The sequence below is a fragment of the Canis lupus genome, chromosome 28 (genome assembly GCF_048164855.1).
Source record: "Canis lupus baileyi chromosome 28, mCanLup2.hap1, whole genome shotgun sequence".
NCBI classification, from domain to species: Eukaryota; Metazoa; Chordata; class Mammalia; order Carnivora; family Canidae; genus Canis; species Canis lupus.
Window position 1 is genome coordinate 21,130,526 of NC_132865.1, and position 19,995 is coordinate 21,150,520.

Here is a 19,995-nt window from a genome sequence, read left to right on the forward strand (position 1 = left end):
AAATTTGTATGGCACCACAAAAGACCCCAAATAACCAAAGTGATGTTGAAAAAGAAAATCAAATCTGGAGGGAGGCATCACAATTCCAGACATCAAATTATATCACAAAGCTGTAGTGATCAAGACAGTATGGTGCTGGCACAAAAACAGACACATAGATCAACGGACCAGAACAGAAAACCCAGAAATGGACCCTCAACTATATAGTCAACTAATCTTTAACAAGGCAGAAAAAAATATCCAATGAAAAAAAGACAGTCTCTTCAATAAATGGTATTGGGAAAACTGGACAGCAACACACAAAGAATGGAACTGGACCACTTTCTTACACCATACACAAAAATAAATAAAAAGTGAATGAAATGCCTAAATGTGAGAGAATTCATCAAAACCCTAGAGAACACAAACAGTAACCTCTTTGACATCAATCGTAGCAACACCTTACTAGATAGGTCTCCTGAATCAAAGGGAACAAATGCAAAAATAAACTTGGGGCTTCATCAAGATAAAAATCTTCTGCACACAATCTTCTGATTGTTTCTGAAGGAAACAATCAACAAAACTAAAAGGCAGCTTCAGAATGGGAGAGAATATTGGCAAATGATATATCTGATAAAGGTTCAGTATCTACAATAAATAAAAAACTTATAAAACTCCCCCCCAAAATAATTCAATATAAAAATGGGCAGAAGACATGAATATACATTTTTCCAAAGAAGACACATAAGTGGCTAATGGACACATAAAAGATACTCAACATCACTCAACATCAGGGAAATACAAATCAAAACTACAATGAGGGCAGCCCCTGTGGCGCAGCAGTTTGGCGCCGCCTGCAGCCTGGGGTGTGATCCTGGAGACCCGGGATCAAGTCCCACATGGGGCTCCCTGCATGGAGCCTGCTTCTCCCTCTGCCTGTGTCTCTGCCTCTGTGTGTGTGTGTGTGTGTGTGTGTGTGTGTGTGTGTGTCTATGAATAAATAAATAAAATATTTAAAAAGAAAACTACAATGAGATATCACCTCACACCAGTCAGAAAGATATTTCCTTAATCTGATATAGGGCATCTATAAAAACAACAACCACCACCACCCTACTTTGTACTTATTGGTGAAAGAATGAATGCTTTTCCTCTAAGATCAGGAATAAGAGAAGAATGCACACTCCCATTCCTTCTATTCAACATTATACTGGAACTCTTGCTAGGGCAATTAGACAAGAAAAAGAAATAAAAGTCATACAAATTGGACAGAAAGAAATTAAACTACCTCTATTTGAAGATGGAATAATCTTGTTTATAACAAAATCCTAAGGAATCTACTAGAGAACTCTTAGAACTAAAACTCAGAAAGGTTGCAACATACAAGATTAATATGCAAAAATAAGCAATGAACAATACATAAAAAAAATTGAGAAAACAATTCCATGTAATGTAGCACCCAAAAATATGTATTTAGGAATAAATTTAACATATAATATGTAAAAGTTATGCCTCAAAAACTACAAAGTATTGTTGAAAAATAGTAAATAATGCCTAAATGAAGGGACATCCCATGTTTCTTTTTAAATTTAATTTTATTAATGTGCATGAGATCAAGTATCCCTATCTGCTACAGTAGTATAGCAGACTGGTATAGTTAGGAAACAACTTTGTTTTGAGCAGGAGGAGGTACAGCACAGCACTTAACAGCTTTACTGTAGTCTGTATCCTGCTTTGGACTTCCATGTTAATGGATCAGAAGATTTTAATATTGTTAAGAGGGCAATATTTTTCCAAACTGATCTGTAAATTCAATATAATTCTTACAAAAATCTGAGCTGTTTTGAAATACTGACAAACTGATCATAAAATTTGTATATAAATTCAAGGGACACAGAATAGCCAATACAATCTTGGAAAAGATTCTCAATTTAAGAACTTACTGTAAAGCTTCAGTAATCAAGACATCATGGTATTGCTATAAGAATAGACATATAAATCAATGGAATAAAATTGAGAATCCATAGATACATATGCCTTTGCATTTATGGTCTGCTCATTTTTGACAAGGTTACCAAGAAAATTCAGTGGGGGAAAGAACTGTCTTTTCAACAAATGGTGCTGGGACAAGTGGACATCCACATGTCAAAAAGGAGGTGGAGAAGTAGTAGTAGTCATAGCAGTAGTAGTAGTAGTAGTTGTTGTTGTTGTTAGATCCTTACCTCATATCATATGCAAAAAATAACTGAAAATCAACCACATAAAAGCTAAAGCTAAAGCTATAAAACTCTTAGAAGAAAACCCAGGAGTAAATCTTTGTGGCCAAAGATTAGATAATAATTTCCTAGACATGATGCCAAAAGCCTAAACAACCAAAGAAAAAACAGATTATTAGACTTTGTCAAAGATAAAAACTCTTGTGCTTTAAAGGACACTATCACATGAAAAGACAACCCACAGAATGGGAGAAAACATTTGCAAATCATATTTTTATCCAGAATACATAAAGTACACTTATAATTCAACAAGAAGTTAAACAATCTAATTTTAAAATGGACAAAGAACTTAAGTAGACATTTCTCCAAAGAAGATACAGAAATGGCCAACAAGTACATAAGATACTGAATATCACTAGTCATCAGGGAAATGCAAATCAAAACCACAATGAGACATCACTTCACACCCACTAGAATGAATATAATCAAAACAAAAAGCAATAAAATGTATTGGTGAGGATGTAGAGAAATTGGAAATTTTCTGTATCACTTCTGTAAATATAAAATGGTATAGCTGCTTTGGAATACAATATGATAGATTCTCAAAAAGTTAAATAGAGATTTAGTATATGACTCAGCATTTCTACTCCTAGATATATACCCAAGAAACCTGAAGACATCTTCACACAAAATCTTGTACGGAAATATTTGTAGCATCATTATTCCCTTTTTAAAAAAGATTTTATTTATTCATTCATGAGAGACACACAGAGAGAGGCAGAGATATAGGCAGTGGGAGAAGCAGGCTCCCTGAGGGGAGCCCGAGGTGGAACTCGATCCCAGGACCTTGGGATCACAACCTGAGCCAAAGGCAGACGCTCAACCACTGAGCCACCCAGGCGCTCCACATCATTATTCCTAATAGCCAAAAAATGTAAATAAACTAATGTCCATCAATTAATGAATGGTTATACAAAATTTGGTATCTAAAAGCAATGGAGGGCATTCTGGATGGCTCAGCAGTTTAGCACTGCCTTCAGCCCAAGGCCTGATCCTGAAGACCTGGGATGGAGTCCCACATCGGGCTCCCTGCATGGAGCCTGCTTCTCCTTCTGCCTGTGTCTCTGCTCCTCTCTCTCTCTGTCTCTGTCTCTCTGTCTCTCATGAATAAATAAATAAAATCTTTTAAAAAATAAAAAATAAAAACAATGGAATATTATCTAGCCATACAAAATCAAAGTACTGTTATATGTTAAGACATGGATAAACCTTGAAAAACATCATACTTAGTGAAATAAACCAGGCACAAAAGGTCTGCGTCTTATAACATGGATGACTTATAAATACAATTAAATGATTCCATTTATGTAATAATGCCCAGAATAGACAAATACACAGAGACAGAAAGATTAGTAGTTTCTAGGATATAGGGAGTGACTGCTAATTGTTATGGTATTTCATTTTGGGTAATGTTTGCACAAACTTGTGAATATACTAAAAATTACTGAATTGCATATTTGTAAGGAGTAAGTTTTGTGATAGGAGAATTATAATTCTAAGAAAAGATTCAGTGGTTATATCCATCCAAGCAATGTGAAGAAAAATTTCTAATTAAAATGTATAGTTTTCAACCAAGTTGCATAATACTACTAAAAGAAAATATGAAAAGTCAATGTGTTGATATTTTATAGTTACTTGGAACATTTTCCTCCCTGGCTAGACTAATTTTTCTATGACATCTAAAATAAGGACAAAATTTCAACAACTATGAGATTCATTTTTTTTATGATACTCACAATTTAAAAATTCCCAATTTAAACACAGAGCGCTTAGCACTGCGTATTATTCTGCTTTCTAAATTTTCTCAGATTAGCATTCTTTGTCCAAGAGCAATATATGCAAAGTAGGCCAGCAGGCTAGAGATGGAGGCAAGAAGTGGAATTCAAGTCTGAAGGCAGTCTCTTAGTAGAACTTACTCCTTCCTCTGAGGAGGTCACTCTTCCTGATTGTTTTAAAATCAACTGTTTGGATAAGGCCTACTCACATTACAGAGGATAATCTGTTTTAATCAAAGTCTACCAATTTAAATGTTAAGCTCATCTAAAACAAACAAACAAACAAAGAAACCACCTTCACAAAAACATCTAGCATAATGTCTGACCCAATATCTGGGTACTGTGGCATAGTCAAGCTGACACACAAAATTAACCATCAGGGACATGATATGATAACAAGTGTGTTAGGTCTTTTTCTGGAATTCTGAGTTCCCCTTCAACTATCTCTGTTATTCTCAGCGAGGGACTTCACCTCTCTAAACCTCAATACCTTAATTGTAAAATGTGAGGAGATATTGAAATTTAGTATGCAGAATAAAAAATAAGGGTTGTGGGGGGTCAAGCTAACCTACTTCATCTCCTCCCCCCATTAAACTTTACATCACATGCCAGTGAGTGCCTTGAGAAATCAGAGACTTAGTACTGATTTTAAAATGCCCAATATTTGCTGTGATCTATAGAATGGGATGGCTATGGGATATATTGAAAAGAAATCTACTAATACTTGCAGGTGGCCTAAATTTTGAAGAATAGTTTATGTTTATATATGTATGTATGCATGCATTTATATATTTTTGTCTTTTGCATAGATAAGGCTAAATAGAAGAATATAAGAAATACATAGATTCTTTCACATTGTACTGTATTTCAATGGCACCCTCAGAACCTGTGCAACATAGCATTACTGAATCTTTGCAAATCCTTCCCTCTTCACTTAACCCCAAAAGAAAAAAATTATAAGTATGCCTTCATTTTGTCTCTTATATATCATGTGTCTCCAACTATAGAAGCTTCATCTAAATCTCTGAGTCTCCCCTAAGCACCACGTTCCTAAATTGCCTCTCTACCTCATCACAACCTAATGAACCCATGAATGACTCATTCTTGCAAGTTCTTATTACCAATGAGGTAAACAGCAATCTTATCAAGATTCAACTGTTTCTAACAGAAAACCACCATGTATCAACCATATGCTAGATTTCTTCACTGTTGTTAATGGGTATAAATGCTAGTCAGTCAACCCCATCGGGGCTCTTAACACTCCTGTGAAATAATTGTCCTTACACCTAGAAGACCTTTCTTATATTCTCTAAATTGATTACTTCTCACATTTCTCACTTTTGTTAATCTGGATACCTCATGCCTACTAACCTATCTGAAGTTAATAACCTGAACTTACACGCTACTGAGAAAAGAGACCATCAGGAACTAACCTTTTAAACTTCCCATTACAGGCTTCTACTGATCTACAGTAGCATCCCACATTATGATTTTTTTTAAGATTCATTAATTTATTTGAGAGAGAGAGAGCACATGTGCATGGGGTGGTGGGGCAGAGGAAGAGGGTGAGAGAGTCCCAAGCCAACTCTATACTGAGCATGGAGCCCAATGCAGGGCTTGATCCCACAACACCAAGATCACCACCCAAGACAGAACCAAGAGTCAACGCCCAACTGACTGCGCCACCCAGGCGCCCCACATCCCACATTATTTTCATGTCATTTTACACAGAGAGACACACATTCCTTGTTTTTCAAAGCCAATCTCTGCCCTTATTCTTTCCACCTCCTCCGGGAACTTGGCCCATCACTATTGCCTTCTGTTTCTCATATTTTTTAGTACCTTTAATCTCTTCCTCAACATACAACCATACCCAAGCAATTCTCATAATTAAGAACATGACAAAAATAAAAGAGTTTCCACCTAAATGTGACTCCAAAGGCTTCCACTTGCAGCCAAGATAGTTAAGATTTACCCTTCCATCTGCAACAACCACAAAACAAAATATAAGAAACAGAGGTTCTCGAAACATTGGCATGAAGTAGTGAAGGTCAGTGTACCCTAAGAGATGGGAAACTATTAAGGCAAGCCCTAAAATTGCTACTGTCCCAGCTATTGCCACGACAAAGGACTAGAGGCTTAGGAGCAGAAAGGGAGAAACCAGGCACAATCACTGAATGAAGACAGCTGATACTGCAGAGAGCAAGGTAGCTAGAATTCACAGAACAGATTCCAGAAAGTAGGGAACCATCCAGGGAGAGAATTTAAAGACCTGCAGAGGATCCCCCTAGAGTAATCAGCTGATTGACAAGGGCATAAGAGGAAACAATCAGAGGCTTGAAGGAAGAACCACCAAAAAAAGATTAAAGGGAGCAATGCCAGATACTCCCACAGGGCCAGGAACAATACCTGCTTCAGATGGACTGGAAAGTCTCAGGGTTCACAGGACATTGAGTTGAGTGGGCCTAAGACTTCTGCCTCAGTAGGGGGAATGATTAGCTCTAGAATGAGCTAATCTGATTCCTACTACCAATCTCAAAAGGAAGACCAAAAAGAATTACACCATGTCCAAGTAACTTAACTGAATCCCAGAACAAAGATGAACAGCATTTACAGGAATACAGATATCCGGCACCTAACAGGCAAAATTTATAATGTCTGGCATCTAAACAAAAATGTCTAGGCATGTGAAGCAGCAGAAAAATGTGACCCATAATTAAGAGACAAAAATGACTGTAAACGACCCAGTCACAGAGCAAATATGTTGGCTAGGCCTGCTTCCCTTTGCTGCTTTAGTGGCAGCAACCACTAAGATGGAGTCCTACTCCATCCAGCATCCTAATCTAAGCAGACACCCAGGAGAGTCTCCCTCCTCCCATGGGACACTTATGCTCCTCTTATCTGCAGAGGTACTCAGCTCTGGGATTCTTCTGCCTGGAGGGGACCCTGAAGAACTGCCAAAAGCTTCAACCCTACTCATCATTCAGTTTCTATTTCAGTCCTGGTCCACACAGTTGTTTTTCTTGCTTTTGGACACAGCTCTTTCCAGTCTTCTATTTTTACGTTTTAACTCTGATGACCATGTGTTTGGAGCACAAGGGAAGCTTCAAAATGGGACCTTACCATACCATCTCAACTGGAAGTCCCCACACATTCTGTCCTGAAACTCCTCCCCTGCTTTCCATGATGGTATTCTCTTTTGGTTTTCCTCTCACCTCTCCGATTACTGTTTTTCTCTAAATCCTCCTTCTCTGCCTACCCAGTAAACTTTTAAGGGTTCCATTCTCTCCCTAATTTATGATAAAAAGTTTAATTTGAAGTTTTGTAGGTCTATGATCCCCTGAAAGTTTATAAAAATTCGATTTTTTTCCAATCAGGAATAAAAGTTACAAATGGCCTTTAAAGCTAGATATCATTTTTATAAGAAACAGTCTTGTTGTTGGGATGTTTACAATAAATGTAATTCTTCAATAATTTAAAATTAACCCTGGGGTTGTGGCAAGTATAGTACACGAAAAGCAGGCAAATAAATAAGCTCCATTTGCAAACAGGAAATATTCCTTAGAGGTCCACTCAGCTAATGAGAAATGTAATTGGGTCTCTGTAAGTGTTGATAGTAGGGTAGAGTGCATAGGAATAAACTGAGTTGGTTAAATGAAGGGCAAATTATGGTTTGAGTGTGTACCTCCCATTAATTATGGGTGAAGGCCAGATGGTGTTCTTGTGTTTGTGAACGTTTTCAACCACCACGTATTTACGTAGTGCCCTTCACAAGCTGCTAGACACTGGGGATGCCCAGGTGAACAAGACAGTCTCTGCCTCCACTGAGTTTACAGTTTAGTCTTTCATCTCTTTTTAATTCTGCTCCTTGTCTTCCATGAAGGAAGTTGCCCGAATGTGACAGTCTAAGAGGGAATGGAGGCAGGGGGATGAATCAAGGTATGAGGGTCCCTTATATAGTTGTTTCCAACATCACCAAGGAGTTCTGCTTGAGAATCAAACCTAAAGAATATGGCAGGGTAGTTTTTTTTTTTTTTTTTCCCCTGAAAGCTAATTGGCTCGTTATCCTTGCTAATTGGGCAGAGCAGCACAAATAAGCCGAGGGGGGGAAAATCAAGAAACAGTGGGCACATTTCCCAAAACACCTCCCTGTTCTCTGATCACCTCCGAGAGCTCATTTTAGAATTGGAGGTCAGAGAGGCTTGGGGTTTAGGGAAACAAAGTTTGTATGTAAATAAGCCAGGCCCCTCTTTTACAGCGGAGTTGATTAAGGGACTGGTTGACAAAGTGTACAGAATCCCTGCTCTCTGACACCACAAAGTATCTATTACATGAGAACTTCCTTCTGGCGCCAGGAGGCATTTAGTTTTCACTTGGGTGTTCTATAGGGGATGAGGCACATGGGGGCGGGGAGTGGAAGGTTGGGGGCTAGTAAAATGAGAACAACTCTGAGCAGGGGAATGACACTATTGGGAGAGGACGTACGAAAAGGATAGGATGGCAGGAGAGAGGATGGGGACAATATATGTAATGTCAAAGAGAAAGTGAAGATGGGGAAAATAACATAATAACAGACCTTGAACAATGCTCTACAGTTTCCAGGGGTGCCTGAACATGGGGAGGTGGCTGTACATAGAGAAACAACTCTGAGATGGTGAGCAAGCAGCTCAAGGCCACTCAGCTGATGGATGCGGAAATCTTCTAACTTCCACAGCAAAGGGAACTCGTTGCAGTAGGAGCCACATGGCAGGATGTTCTTCTCTCCTAGGCTAACTCCACAATTAACAAGGCTTGCGACCACATACTGGAGACCAGAGCTGTGCGCTGTACTTCAAGGGATGTTCTTGGTAATGGAATATTTTCACACTTCCAAAACACTGTGGCTAAACCCTAAAAGAAAAATCTCCTGGCACAGAAGTTCCTTAGCTTCTGCCCAAAAATGAAAGGCTGTCTCAAGGGATTTTTTTTTTTTCTTTTTTAAAATAAGATTGCTCTCAGACGAGTTCACCCTTTAGGATGCTCCAAAGCAATGAGGCTCAGGGGCTCAGCAAACAGGCCTCCTCCTTCGCAGGACTTCACCACAGGGCTTTTTTTTTCTCCCTGAGAACTGGGGTGTTTTACTCCGTTAATGCAGTTGTCAAAGTCATTTGCAGGAGACACGCAGCGTTCCACTGGAAGGGGACAGTATACCTTGGTGTTGGCTACCTAGAATCCACAGAGAGTGCTTAAAAAAAAAAAAAAAATTTCCCCCAAAGCCACTTGTATTTTTATTTGTCAAACTATCAATGAGGATTTTTTTTTCTTCCCTCTTGAATGGCAGAGAAAATCGGGTTTCTGACTCTTAACCACTTTCCCCGTCCCCTTTTTCATTCTTTACCCGGACTTTTCTACCGTGAGCGGCTGCAAACCTGATGTGTCCGGGCAGTGGCCGCTCTACGCGCTGACACCTCTCGGGGCTCCAAGGTGGCAAAGAGCTCGCGGAGACTTTTGGATAAATAAACCAGCAGCGGGGCAGCCCGGGTGGCTCAGCGGTTTGGCGCCTGCCTTCCGCCCAGGGCGTGATCCTGGGGTCCCGGGATCCAGTCCCACGTCGGGCTCCCCGCATGGAGCCTGCTTCTCCCTCTGCCTGTGTCTCTGCCTCTCTCTCTCTCATGAATAAATTTAAAAAAAAAAATTTCAAAACAAAAAAAAAATCAAAAACTAAACCAGCAGCGGCGCACTGGTGGAGGGTAACTGAGAACTCCCGCCGTGCACTGCGACTGCGCCCCAGGGACCTCGTAGCCGCGGCGTCCAAGGGCCGGGAGCTCCTTTCCCTCCGGGGTTGGGGCTGCGGAGCTGGGCCCGTGCCTTCGTGCAGGTGAAGGAAGACCGGCCAGGGCCTGGCGTGAGGCCGGCCCGACTCGGTGCTCTCAGCGTAACCCGCCTCCAAGCGACCCGACCCGCTCCACGTGACCTGCACGCCACGTGACCTGCACGCCACGTACACCACGTGACTCCCGCGCCGTAGCCCGGGCTCCTTCATCTCCGAGGCCTGGGCGTCCTGCTCCCCAGGTACGGCTGCTCCGAAGGGCTGTTAACTGGGCCTGGAGCTCGGGCGATGTCCCCAGGGTGTCCTTCCGGCCTGAGGGATCAAGCCCCGCGCTTCTCCGGGGCTAAGGCTTCCGTTTACCGAGTGGGGCGGAAAGCCTGACCCACCGGAAGTGCTTCTCCACGTGTTCTAGGATGGGGCGGGGTCGGCCGAGGCTGAGTGCACGTGGCGAGGCGCCGCGAAGACGACTGGGACGAGGGCGAGGATGCCTGATGCCACGTGTGCTCCCCGCATTATCGGGCTCCCCCCGCCCAGGGCGTGTTTTCTGAGTGGGGTGGAGTTGACGTCACCAGCACCTGCCCCATTAAACAGTGGCCACTCAATGTACAGTGGCATAGTTAATCGCTATATTATCCGAAAGAAAATAATGTGAGCTACATATGTAATTCTAAATTCTAAATTTTAGCCGCATTATAAAAAGCGAAATTATAAAGGCGAAATTAATTTTAATGACATTTTTGCGAACCCAGAACATCCAAAATGTTGTCAACGTTTGATGTAATTTTTAAGACATATTAATGAGATATTTTACATTCTCTTATTCGTATTGTTCTCCGTATCTGGTGTGTATTATACAATACTGTACATGACTAGCCACATTTCAAGTTCTCGATAGCTCTATGTGGCTAGTGGCTCCCATATTGGCCAGCTGGAAACTGTGTGTTTGTAGATCAAAGCTATGGGCAATTTCTTCAGCCAACAGATAGCTCAGAAAATCAGGAGACTTTGGGAAGACACCACCAGGAAAGTCATGTGGGGATGGCTCAAATGCATTCCCACAACAATCATTTCTTAAGCATTTACCTACTAATGTTTTGACTTGCTGTTCACAGAAGGTGGATGCAATCCCTGCTCTCCCTAAAGCCTACACCCACCTGACCTTCCCAACTCCAGACTTCCTCACCTAGTACTTATAGGCAGGGTTAGAAGGGGACAGTAGCCAGAAATGGCCTATTTTTTTATGGTCTGTAATTATTAACCAACCTCACTCTACCCTTTTAGAAAACCTAAGAAGGTTTAAGCTGTTTTTAATATTATAAAATATTTTCAATATTTCAATATTGCATTTTAAAATATATTTAATATATTACATGCCTTTTCTGTGTTACATCTGAGTGTGCTTTCACATACACCACAATCTCATTTAATCCTTTCAATAACTCTGATTTTGGAATTTTACCCCAATTTTCAAATGGAGAAAGTGAGGATTGGAGAAGTGCTGTGACTTTAGGGTAAGGGAACTTTCGAGAAAAAAAAGGTTTCTAATGCAGGTCTGTCCATTTTCCCTCAGTGAGGTCTCTTACAAGACCTATGGAGAATGTCAGGTGATGGGATTATGTACCTCAAACTCCAGAAGTCTGCTGCGAAAGCAAATGAAACATCCTGGTCTCACCTAAAACCCAGAACAAGTCCTGGGGTACAAAACTTGGGTCAGCTCCCGACCTGATACTTATTAGCTGTTTGGCAGAACAATTCATAATAATACAACTAATTAGCATTCATCGATCTTCTTCTATGTATGAGGCTCTGGGCCAGAAAACTGCTTACATACTTCCTCTTCCTTATAAGACAGATAGTTCATTTTATAGATCAGCAATCTGGATCTCAGAAAAAGTAAATTGCCAGAGGTCATACAGCCAATAAGCAGGAAAACCAGGATTACAAAACATTATTAAATGTATTAATGTTTGTTTTACAATGTAACTTAAGCCCACCCACCCTTCCATTGCATACTTAAAAAGCACATCCTAAGGAATGTCAAGACCACTAATGGATACCATAAACAACTGTATATTCATGCTACAAATTTAAAAGGCTGCAAAGCATGGACAGATAGGAATTGTTTTCAATATGCTTTTAAAAAATACAAAAATAATGGCTTTATTATTCATTTGCAATGTATGGTAACTTGCCAAAACAATAAAACAGTTAGGCTCTCAAAAGAGATAATTATATTTGCACTGTTCAGCTCATGGGACTGTTGCATTGAGAGAGAAGGAAAAGCAAAAGCATGTTAAAGTGTGAAGATATTACAAATATGTTTAAAGCAAACTACAGTTATATACTAATATGAAATGTTTGATGATACATGCCCTAATCTTTACTGGGAGTCTGCAACTTGAAAAAAAAATGAGTAAAAGGATGAAAATGTAATTAGAAATAAATGAAAGAAAGATAACAGAAAAATGGTGAAAAGAGCTGTCTTTCTTAAAAGAGAACAGAGGGAGGGAGGGGAGAAGGAGGAGAGATACAGAGGAAGGAAAAAGAATGGAAAGAAGGAATATAGAGAATCAAAAAGAAAAGAACACAAAAGATAAAGGGAAAGAAAAAGCTATGAAAAAAAATAAGCATGAACTTTTGGGGTCAGTCAGTTCCTTGAAGAAAAAGAAACTGGCCATGACCCGCTTCGCGCTGGGGCTGGGTACAGATTTTTTGCGACTGTTTAGAGAAAATCTAGCACTTTCCCCACCATTAATCTTTTCTAAAGAAAGACTTTGTTCTGCACCTGTATAAACAACCCAGAATTTTAAAACCTATATGCCTGCCTCTAATGTGTGAGACTATGTATTTATACTGATAGATTCAAGTCATCAATAGGTGATGCAGAAAGCTAGCCTGAGATCTCCTTTTTACATCTTTTTGCTCCCCTTCTCACTTTTTACTTCCCTCCTTCACCCAGCACACCTGAAGTCAAGTTTAAGTTCAAGCACTCCGCTAAAGAACTCTACATTCTGTCCAGTACTGCCTGCTTTTCCCCAGCCAGGAGAGAACTTAAAATGAACTATATTTTTATTCAACTGATCCCAAAAGGAGCCCCTCCCCCATCCCTCAACAAAATGACAAAATATACAGGGAGAAAACCTCAGCGAATGACGGTGACACGGAGAGGTTGTGTGAAACATCCCCCAGGAAGGAGGCCTGGCCTTGGAGATGAAGGTGGAACGATGCCTGAATGATGAAGTCAGCCCCGGCCAGCCACCTGTTGCAGCACTTCAGGCACGAAGCCGGGAGCATTTGTTCTGTTGAGCTGGTGGAGGGAAGCTGGCCCCAGGGCTTCTTCCCACTGTCCTGGGCTGACTGCACGTTTGTCTCCTTGCGCTTTGCTGGGTTCGGGAATCTATGAACTTTCAGGGAAACGACAAGAAAACTGGTGTGAAGATTCCGCTTTCTCATTGCAAAACGGAGTGACCATACCTTACCCTATTTGTGGTTTGATTATTTTGTTGTTTTAATTACTCAGTGGGCAGTCATAGGGTGCCTAGCCCAGTAACTGGAACACAGCAGGCGCCCGATAGCTGGCCACTGGTGTCTGCCTCCAAAGTGAAGTATCCATCCCCAGACCATGTATCGCAAAGGTTCTAAGAGTTAGAAAATGAGACTGCGGTTTTGTTTTGTTTCCTTTGGGTGGATCCCAAAGGAAACAAAGGGGCAGAGGGTTTATTTTGGGGTGGTATAGGACACCATAATTCTGGATGCTATTTTGTCCTTTTTATTTTGGAAGATTGTTGTGAGTTAGCATTCCGCATCCAAGAGTGTGCTCTTCAGTACACAATCTAAAATAGTAATTGATTCCCTAGACTATATCTCAAGGAGTTGGGGACAAGATCCTCTATTTTATGCATTGTGGTATTAAGAACAAAATCAAGCATGAAAGTCTCAAGACGGTGGAAATAGCAGATATAACAGCTTGTGGTGCGTGGCGGGGGAGGCGTGTAGCAAGCAACTGGAAGACCGAGGGGCCAGGGATGCCAAACACGCATTTCGAGTCCATATTCTACTTAACAGCCTGGCGATTGGGGGGTCTTTTAGCTAAATATCTATCTCTGCGTCTTCACTTGAAGTTATGCAAAGTGGAGATGACATTTAAGTCACAGATATTGTTGGAAAACGGAAAGGACCAAGAGAGTCAAAGTGTTTTGTAAATCATAAAGGTTAACCGCTGCGGATTGCTCAGTGTCGTTTGCTTTGTTTTGCCTTTTTTTTTTTTTTTTTTTTTTTTTACCCTTTTGTCCGGCAAGCCTTGGGGAGGCTGTCCTGCAGTCGGCGTTACGCGCCGGGGGAACAGTTCCGCTGAAGAAGATCGGGAGAGGGAGAAGCAGAGGTCGCGGTCCCGGGGTTTCCAGGTGTCTGGCGACCGCCGCCGTCGCTACGACTAGTTGGGGGTGGAAGTAGGGTAGGGTGGGGTGGGGTGGGTCCGAACAAGGTCCCGCCCCGCACTCGCAGGACGCACGCTGGCCCCTCGCTTGACGATCGGAGGGTCCCACGGCCCCGGGGCCCCAAATCTCGGCCCGCCGGAGACTTCCCCTTCCCCGCCCCCACCAACAGCTCCCGAGGGCAGAAAACCGGTCCCCACCCCTTCCACGCCCCCGCCCCACCTCTTGCCCCCCTTTGCAACCCCCTCTCCCTCGCCCGGGTGGTTTGTTCCGAGGAGTACAAATAAATAGTCGTGTCAAAAGGCGCGGCTCGCGGTCGTGCGCGCGGAGGCTGGGCGGGGGCGCAGACTCCCGGGCCGCGCTCTCCCTCCCGGGGCTCGGCGGCAGCCTCGCTCCCGCGGCCCCGCGCCGCCCACCCGGGCCTCTCGTGCTGCTCGGGGTTCGGCCTGGCCCCCGCCTCCGCCAGAGGGAGCGAAGGCCGAGCCCGCGAGGCCGGCCTGGGGGCGCGAGGCGGGCGCGCGTGGGCGTGGGCGTGGGCGACGCGGTGATGTCCACCGGCTCGGTGAGCGACCCCGAGGAGATGGAGCTGCGGGGGCTGCAGCGGGGGTACCCGGCCCCCGCCCCCAAGAGGCCGCCCCTCCGCGGCGCCGAGGGCAGCTACATCTCGCCCAGTGACAACTCGTCGGCGGAGGAGGAGGACCCCGAAGGCGAGGAGGAGCGGTGCGCGCTGGGCGCGGCGGGCGGCGCGGAGGGCTGCAGGAGGAAGCGGCCGCGCGTGGCTGGGGGCGGCGGCGGCAAGAAGCCCCTCCCGCCCAAGGGCTCGGCCGCCGACTGCAAGCAGTCGCAGCGCAACGCCGCCAACGCCCGCGAGCGCGCGCGGATGCGCGTACTGAGCAAAGCCTTCTCGAGGCTCAAGACCAGCCTGCCGTGGGTGCCCCCCGACACCAAGCTTTCCAAGCTGGACACGCTGCGGCTGGCATCCAGTTACATCGCGCACCTGCGGCAGCTGCTGCAGGAGGACCGCTACGAGAACGGCTACGTGCACCCGGTGAACCTGGTAGGAGCACCGCACGCGAGGCCCGGGGCGAGCGGCCGGGAGACGCACTGGGAGCCCCCGAGCGCCAGGCAGAGCCAGCCCGCGGGGAAGGAACCCGAAAGGGGGGTTCTGGAATGGGGGATGACGAGTCCAGTTTAATGTATCCCAATCAGGGGAGGGGCCAGGGCGCTTTCTTGGAGAAGAACCTCCACCCGTCAGTGTTCCTTCATTCTGATCATGGTACCTGGTACTTTGCCCCGTGACAGCTCTTGGCCGGTCTCTTACGTCCGGGGTGAATCTGGGTTCCCTCTGCATCCACTACCCGGTTGCAGATTGAATGGCAAATCTCTCTCGCCCAACTTTTTCCAGCTAAGAGTCTGAGAAAAGAGTCGATTTCACAAGCCCTACTTTCTGAAAGGAAGGAGGGAAGGCCGAGCTCTACTTAAGAGCCTTTGGATTTTTTTTTTTTTTTTTTTTAAGTTCTTGCAGAATACGAAAGGTTTCCCCAAAAGGGATTTGTCTGGAAAGTCCCTCTCCGACCTGCCAACTTTCCCGGCTTGAGAAAGAACCTATTCTAGTTCCTACTTGGAGTGGAGGGCTGATGATGTGCCTGTGTGTGTGTTTAGGGGGAAGGGAATTAAACAGACAAAATCCCAAACTCATGCAAGTTTCACGGAATCATCCTGAGAGACCAGAAGGAAGCATGGACAGACCTCTCATGTCTCATGCAATTAAAATTCAGTAAAGTTAAAGTCCTAGTTTAGAGAGAAGACACCCAAATTCCCAGAGCACTGATAAAATCTGAGCTACTAAAAACCAGGGATATTCCAGGGTTCGCTTAGGAGAGAGGTTTCGGTTTGAGACGGTACTTTCTCCAGTATCTGACGCTCTCTTTGATTTTACAGACATGGCCTTTTGTGGTCTCAGGACGGCCCGACTCTGACACCAAAGAAGTTTCCGCAGCCAACAGATTATGTGGGACCACCGCTTAGATCGAACTCTCTCGCTGGGATTATTGTTTAAGCGCGGGTGTTTGGGGGCCACGGAGAGAAGGGAGTGTGAGAACCCCCAGAGGATGGGGGAAGTTCCATCGGATTCTCCTAAATTCTCCTTCCCCGCCCCCACAACGCGAACTGTGTGAACACGACACGTGGCGGGTGTTGGGGGCAGAGCCCGAAGGGGTGGCCGCGTGGCTGTCATCACAGGACGCCGAGGTCTGAGGCTGCTGTGGATCCGGGGGCGACGACAATTTGCTTCTCCAAAAAGAGCTTCCTTCTGTCTCTGCAGCTCGAAACCAGATCCAACCTCGGACTTTTAACAGTGTAGACTAACCCAGCGCCAAAACGCCTAGGAGCTAGTGTCCCGACTGAGCCAGATCGCTGTGTATGATGGCACGGCTCTGCACAGCACAGGCATGTTAGGCAGTGGTCAGAACGTGCTCTGGATGGTTAGCTTTAAAGACGGCAGTCTTCGCGCGTGACCAACATCGGGGCATGTCTTTAGGTTGCAAAGAGAGGAGAGTGGCATCCCTGGGCCAGCTTTGTTCCCCCCAGGGCGGGGGCACGCACCCTCCACCCTGGGAGAGGTGGAGGCACGCTTCCACAGGCCACCTAGCCTGGGTTTGCAGGGAGCGCTCGGGCGATCCTGCCTCCAGGCCGAAGTCAAGCCCTTTTCTCCAACCCCCAACCCTCCCCGCACCCCAGGCTCCCGCCTCTTCCCAGGCCGGCTTCTGTCTACCCTCTTACTCAGCTCCCGGTGTAGACTTGAGCCTGGACCCCCGCACCCCGGGCACAGCGCGCCCCCCCGCCCCCTTCGGGCCTCCCTCTCCTTCCTTCCACACCTCCTTGCAGCCCCTCCGGCTCCCGACCATCCCCAGCTGCCCTCCCCCACCCAGGCTCTGGGGGCCTCGCTCTGCAGCGCAGCCTCCCCGCGCCCACGTCCCTGCTCGCGGGAGGAGTGCGCTGGGTGGTCCGCGGCGAAGGCCGGGTGCCTAGTGACCCCCCTCAGGGGAGATGCGCCGCGGTCTCGAGGCTGCACTACCACAGTAACTAGCAAATGTAAATAAATTTATTTTTGTATGAATAATAAAACACAGTGTGAAACCTGAGTGGCCCTGGGTGCTGTCAGAATGTGGTCTTTGTCGCCTTTAGTTTGGTACCAAAGTTCATTTAAAGGTGCCCTCTTAGCCCTGGGCTGGGACTGGTTCTTTACCAGCGGAAGGGTGCTGGTCCCATTTGGGTCACCGCGTTTCCAAATGGAACTCTCTTTACTTTCTGATTCTGATTCTTCTGGAGGCCAGGGTTACCGGGAGGCAAGAAGCCTAGGCTTAGTGGCCTGAAGAGTCTTTGGGGGCCAGGGCCACGTTGAAAGGTATTTGCTCTACAAAGTGATATAGGTGCATGTCTTATATTTACACACACACACACACACACACACACACACACACACACACACACACGATGCTTTCTGCAGCTTAAAGCACACTCCAATCCTTAACCATTGCAAGTAGTTCAGGAACCCCACAGCCCACACACCGGAGTGGGGGATGGGTCTCAAGTCTAATTGGCAGAATAAAATCATAATACAAGGCGCCAAGTTGTGTTTCAGTTGAGCTTTTTTTTTTTTTTCCAAATGATGTTTACACAGCGTTTCTAACGCACACCACCTCGTTTTCCTTGTTATTTTCTTCCGTTTTTCACTGCAATTTTCTTGGGAAGTAATAGCCTGGGAACCCATCAGACGGTTTTTTTTTTTAAATGCCATTCGTTTTGAAAGCTGCATTCTCTTTGTAGAACATTTAGAAAATTAGGAAAAGTGTGAAGGATAAAACTACCTAAACAACTGCCTGATTTGGGGTGTGTTCGTTATTTTATAAAAATCGAAAGGCAGTTTTCTTGACCAGAAAGAGAAAATACAGCTGGAGTTTAGGAGGTGAGAGGGAGGTGGGAGGGGGGGAGAATGATTTCCTGTTTTGAACTAAACTAAACCAAAACTCTGGAGAACTGCTTTCTGAGACCATTTTCTTGAGCTTTGTTCATCAGAGGGCTGTGGCCCTCAGGATCTAATCTTCAGCAGCAGAAGTGGGCTCAGGGCTACACTAGTTGGTTTCCATGGCATTAGGAGTTCCAGGGTAAAAACTAACTCAGTAGGGAGTGATTAGTGACGAAAACCCCAACACAGTGGTTGAAATGCACTTAGGCCCCCTGGGAAGTTCTGAGTGGCTGGCTTTTGGCAGGGGTGTCTCCTGGAGGCCAGCTCTCAGACCAAGCCTTTGCAAAAGCTTCCATCAAAAGCGATCATTTTCCAGGGAAGGATGCAGTGTAGTATGTTGTTAAGATGAACCTGAATGTCTATAGAACCCCACCTGAAATTCAAGCTCTGCCATCCACAGACTAGTGGCCATGTGCAACCCCATTAAGTCTTAGTTGCAGTATCTACGAAATGGGAGTAATAATAGTGCCTGCCTGGGAAAATTGCCATCAGGAAAAAAAAAAGTGATAATTTTTAAGCAACCTTTCTAGTGGGCAGTAAAAAGCGCCCTTAAAGTTGACTCCTTAAAAAAGTGGGGAGACTTGCTTGACAAAGGGAGCACTTTAAACAGGTGGGCATTTCAGGAATCTTAAAAGACTTGGAAGCCCAGCTTTAAAATGCCTGGATTACAACTATAAAACCGAAGTGTCCCACAAAAGCAGAACAGAAAATGGGGGGAGGCTATATTTGTATTAAATACAGATAAGCATTTGAATAAACAAGACAATATTTGGGCACATTTTCATAAATAAAAAACTAAATACTTCTTTCTATAATTATATTCTCTTAGGGCACTTCAGGGGTAAATTTTCCCGCCCCTACTCTGTCCCTGCTCCCCATACTGAAGTGGGGTTCCTCACTAATTTACACAAGCAGACTGTTGTATCCTGCATACTCATTTTTATTGCCACTTCATAATCCTATAATTTATAGAGAAGAAAAAAACTTTCTGAAGAATTGTTTTTGCTCCAGTTACTGTAAAAAGTTCAATGCCAAGTCTTAAGTGATAAGAAAGAAGAAGAAAGCAAAAGGCCAATTTCTAGTAAATCTCAGTGAATCAGGGTAAATTGCTCAAGCTTCTGGGCAAAGGTAGCTGTTGGGAGAGGCTTTAAGGACCTTGAACCAGTCTTTTCCTGATTGGCCATGACCACTGTGCACACTAAGTGGTAGAAAGGCATTCCTCATTTTCTTTTTCCTTCATTTTCCTTCAGGAATGTGGGTTGAAGAAATAGGAGTTGGCCCTGAGAATGGTGGAGGTTAAGGAAAAAAAAAAAAAGAAGAAGAAAGTCTCTCTTTTGGGTTATTTCAGTTTGATTATACTGCTGTGTGAGAAAAGTTGAGGGGGGAAAAGTCTAAGAAATATAATGCAAAAAGTACTGAATAGCAAAGAAAAATGAGTAAATTGAAAAATACTCTTGAGGGGGCTTTTTGAGAGACCAGGGCATTATTATTAGTGATACTGACTCAATCAAAGAAAACAAAAAATCCCCTTTCACAGCCTCTTCCTAAGATGAATATTTTAAAAGAAATGCTTTCGGTCCTGTAATCTTGAAACAGGCGTTTCTCTAGTTGTGGATGTTGAATTGATTTTGTGCATATTCTTCTGCACTGAGCTTCAAGTTACAGCTTCACTTTAGCCTGATGGCTCCTTCAACAG

General features: G+C 44.3%; 1 protein-coding gene, 2 long non-coding RNA genes and 1 other non-coding gene across 5 annotated transcripts in view; 1 reads left to right on the forward strand and 3 right to left on the reverse strand.

The window, feature by feature from the left end:
* LOC140620274 (uncharacterized) overlaps positions 1–19,995 on the reverse strand; it is a 117,560-nt gene that overhangs the window by 74,176 nt on the left and 23,389 nt on the right. The window lies entirely within an intron of this gene.
* LOC140620473 (small nucleolar RNA SNORA63) lies at positions 1,583–1,714 on the reverse strand. Its single transcript, XR_012020256.1, has one exon. It is a non-coding gene; the product is annotated as a small nucleolar RNA SNORA63 (small nucleolar RNA).
* Positions 10,535–15,739, reverse strand: LOC140620273 (uncharacterized). Its single transcript, XR_012020052.1, has 3 exons — positions 15,553–15,739; positions 14,122–14,271; positions 10,535–13,243 (listed from the first exon to the last, which is right to left on the reverse strand). It is a non-coding gene; the product is annotated as an uncharacterized lncRNA (long non-coding RNA).
* MSC (musculin) lies at positions 14,301–17,415 on the forward strand. The gene is made up of 2 exons (XM_072804266.1): positions 14,301–15,329; positions 16,214–17,415. Exons 1-2 carry the CDS (start codon positions 14,820–14,822, stop codon positions 16,298–16,300), a joined length of 597 nt encoding a protein of 198 aa, XP_072660367.1. The 5' UTR covers positions 14,301–14,819; the 3' UTR covers positions 16,301–17,415.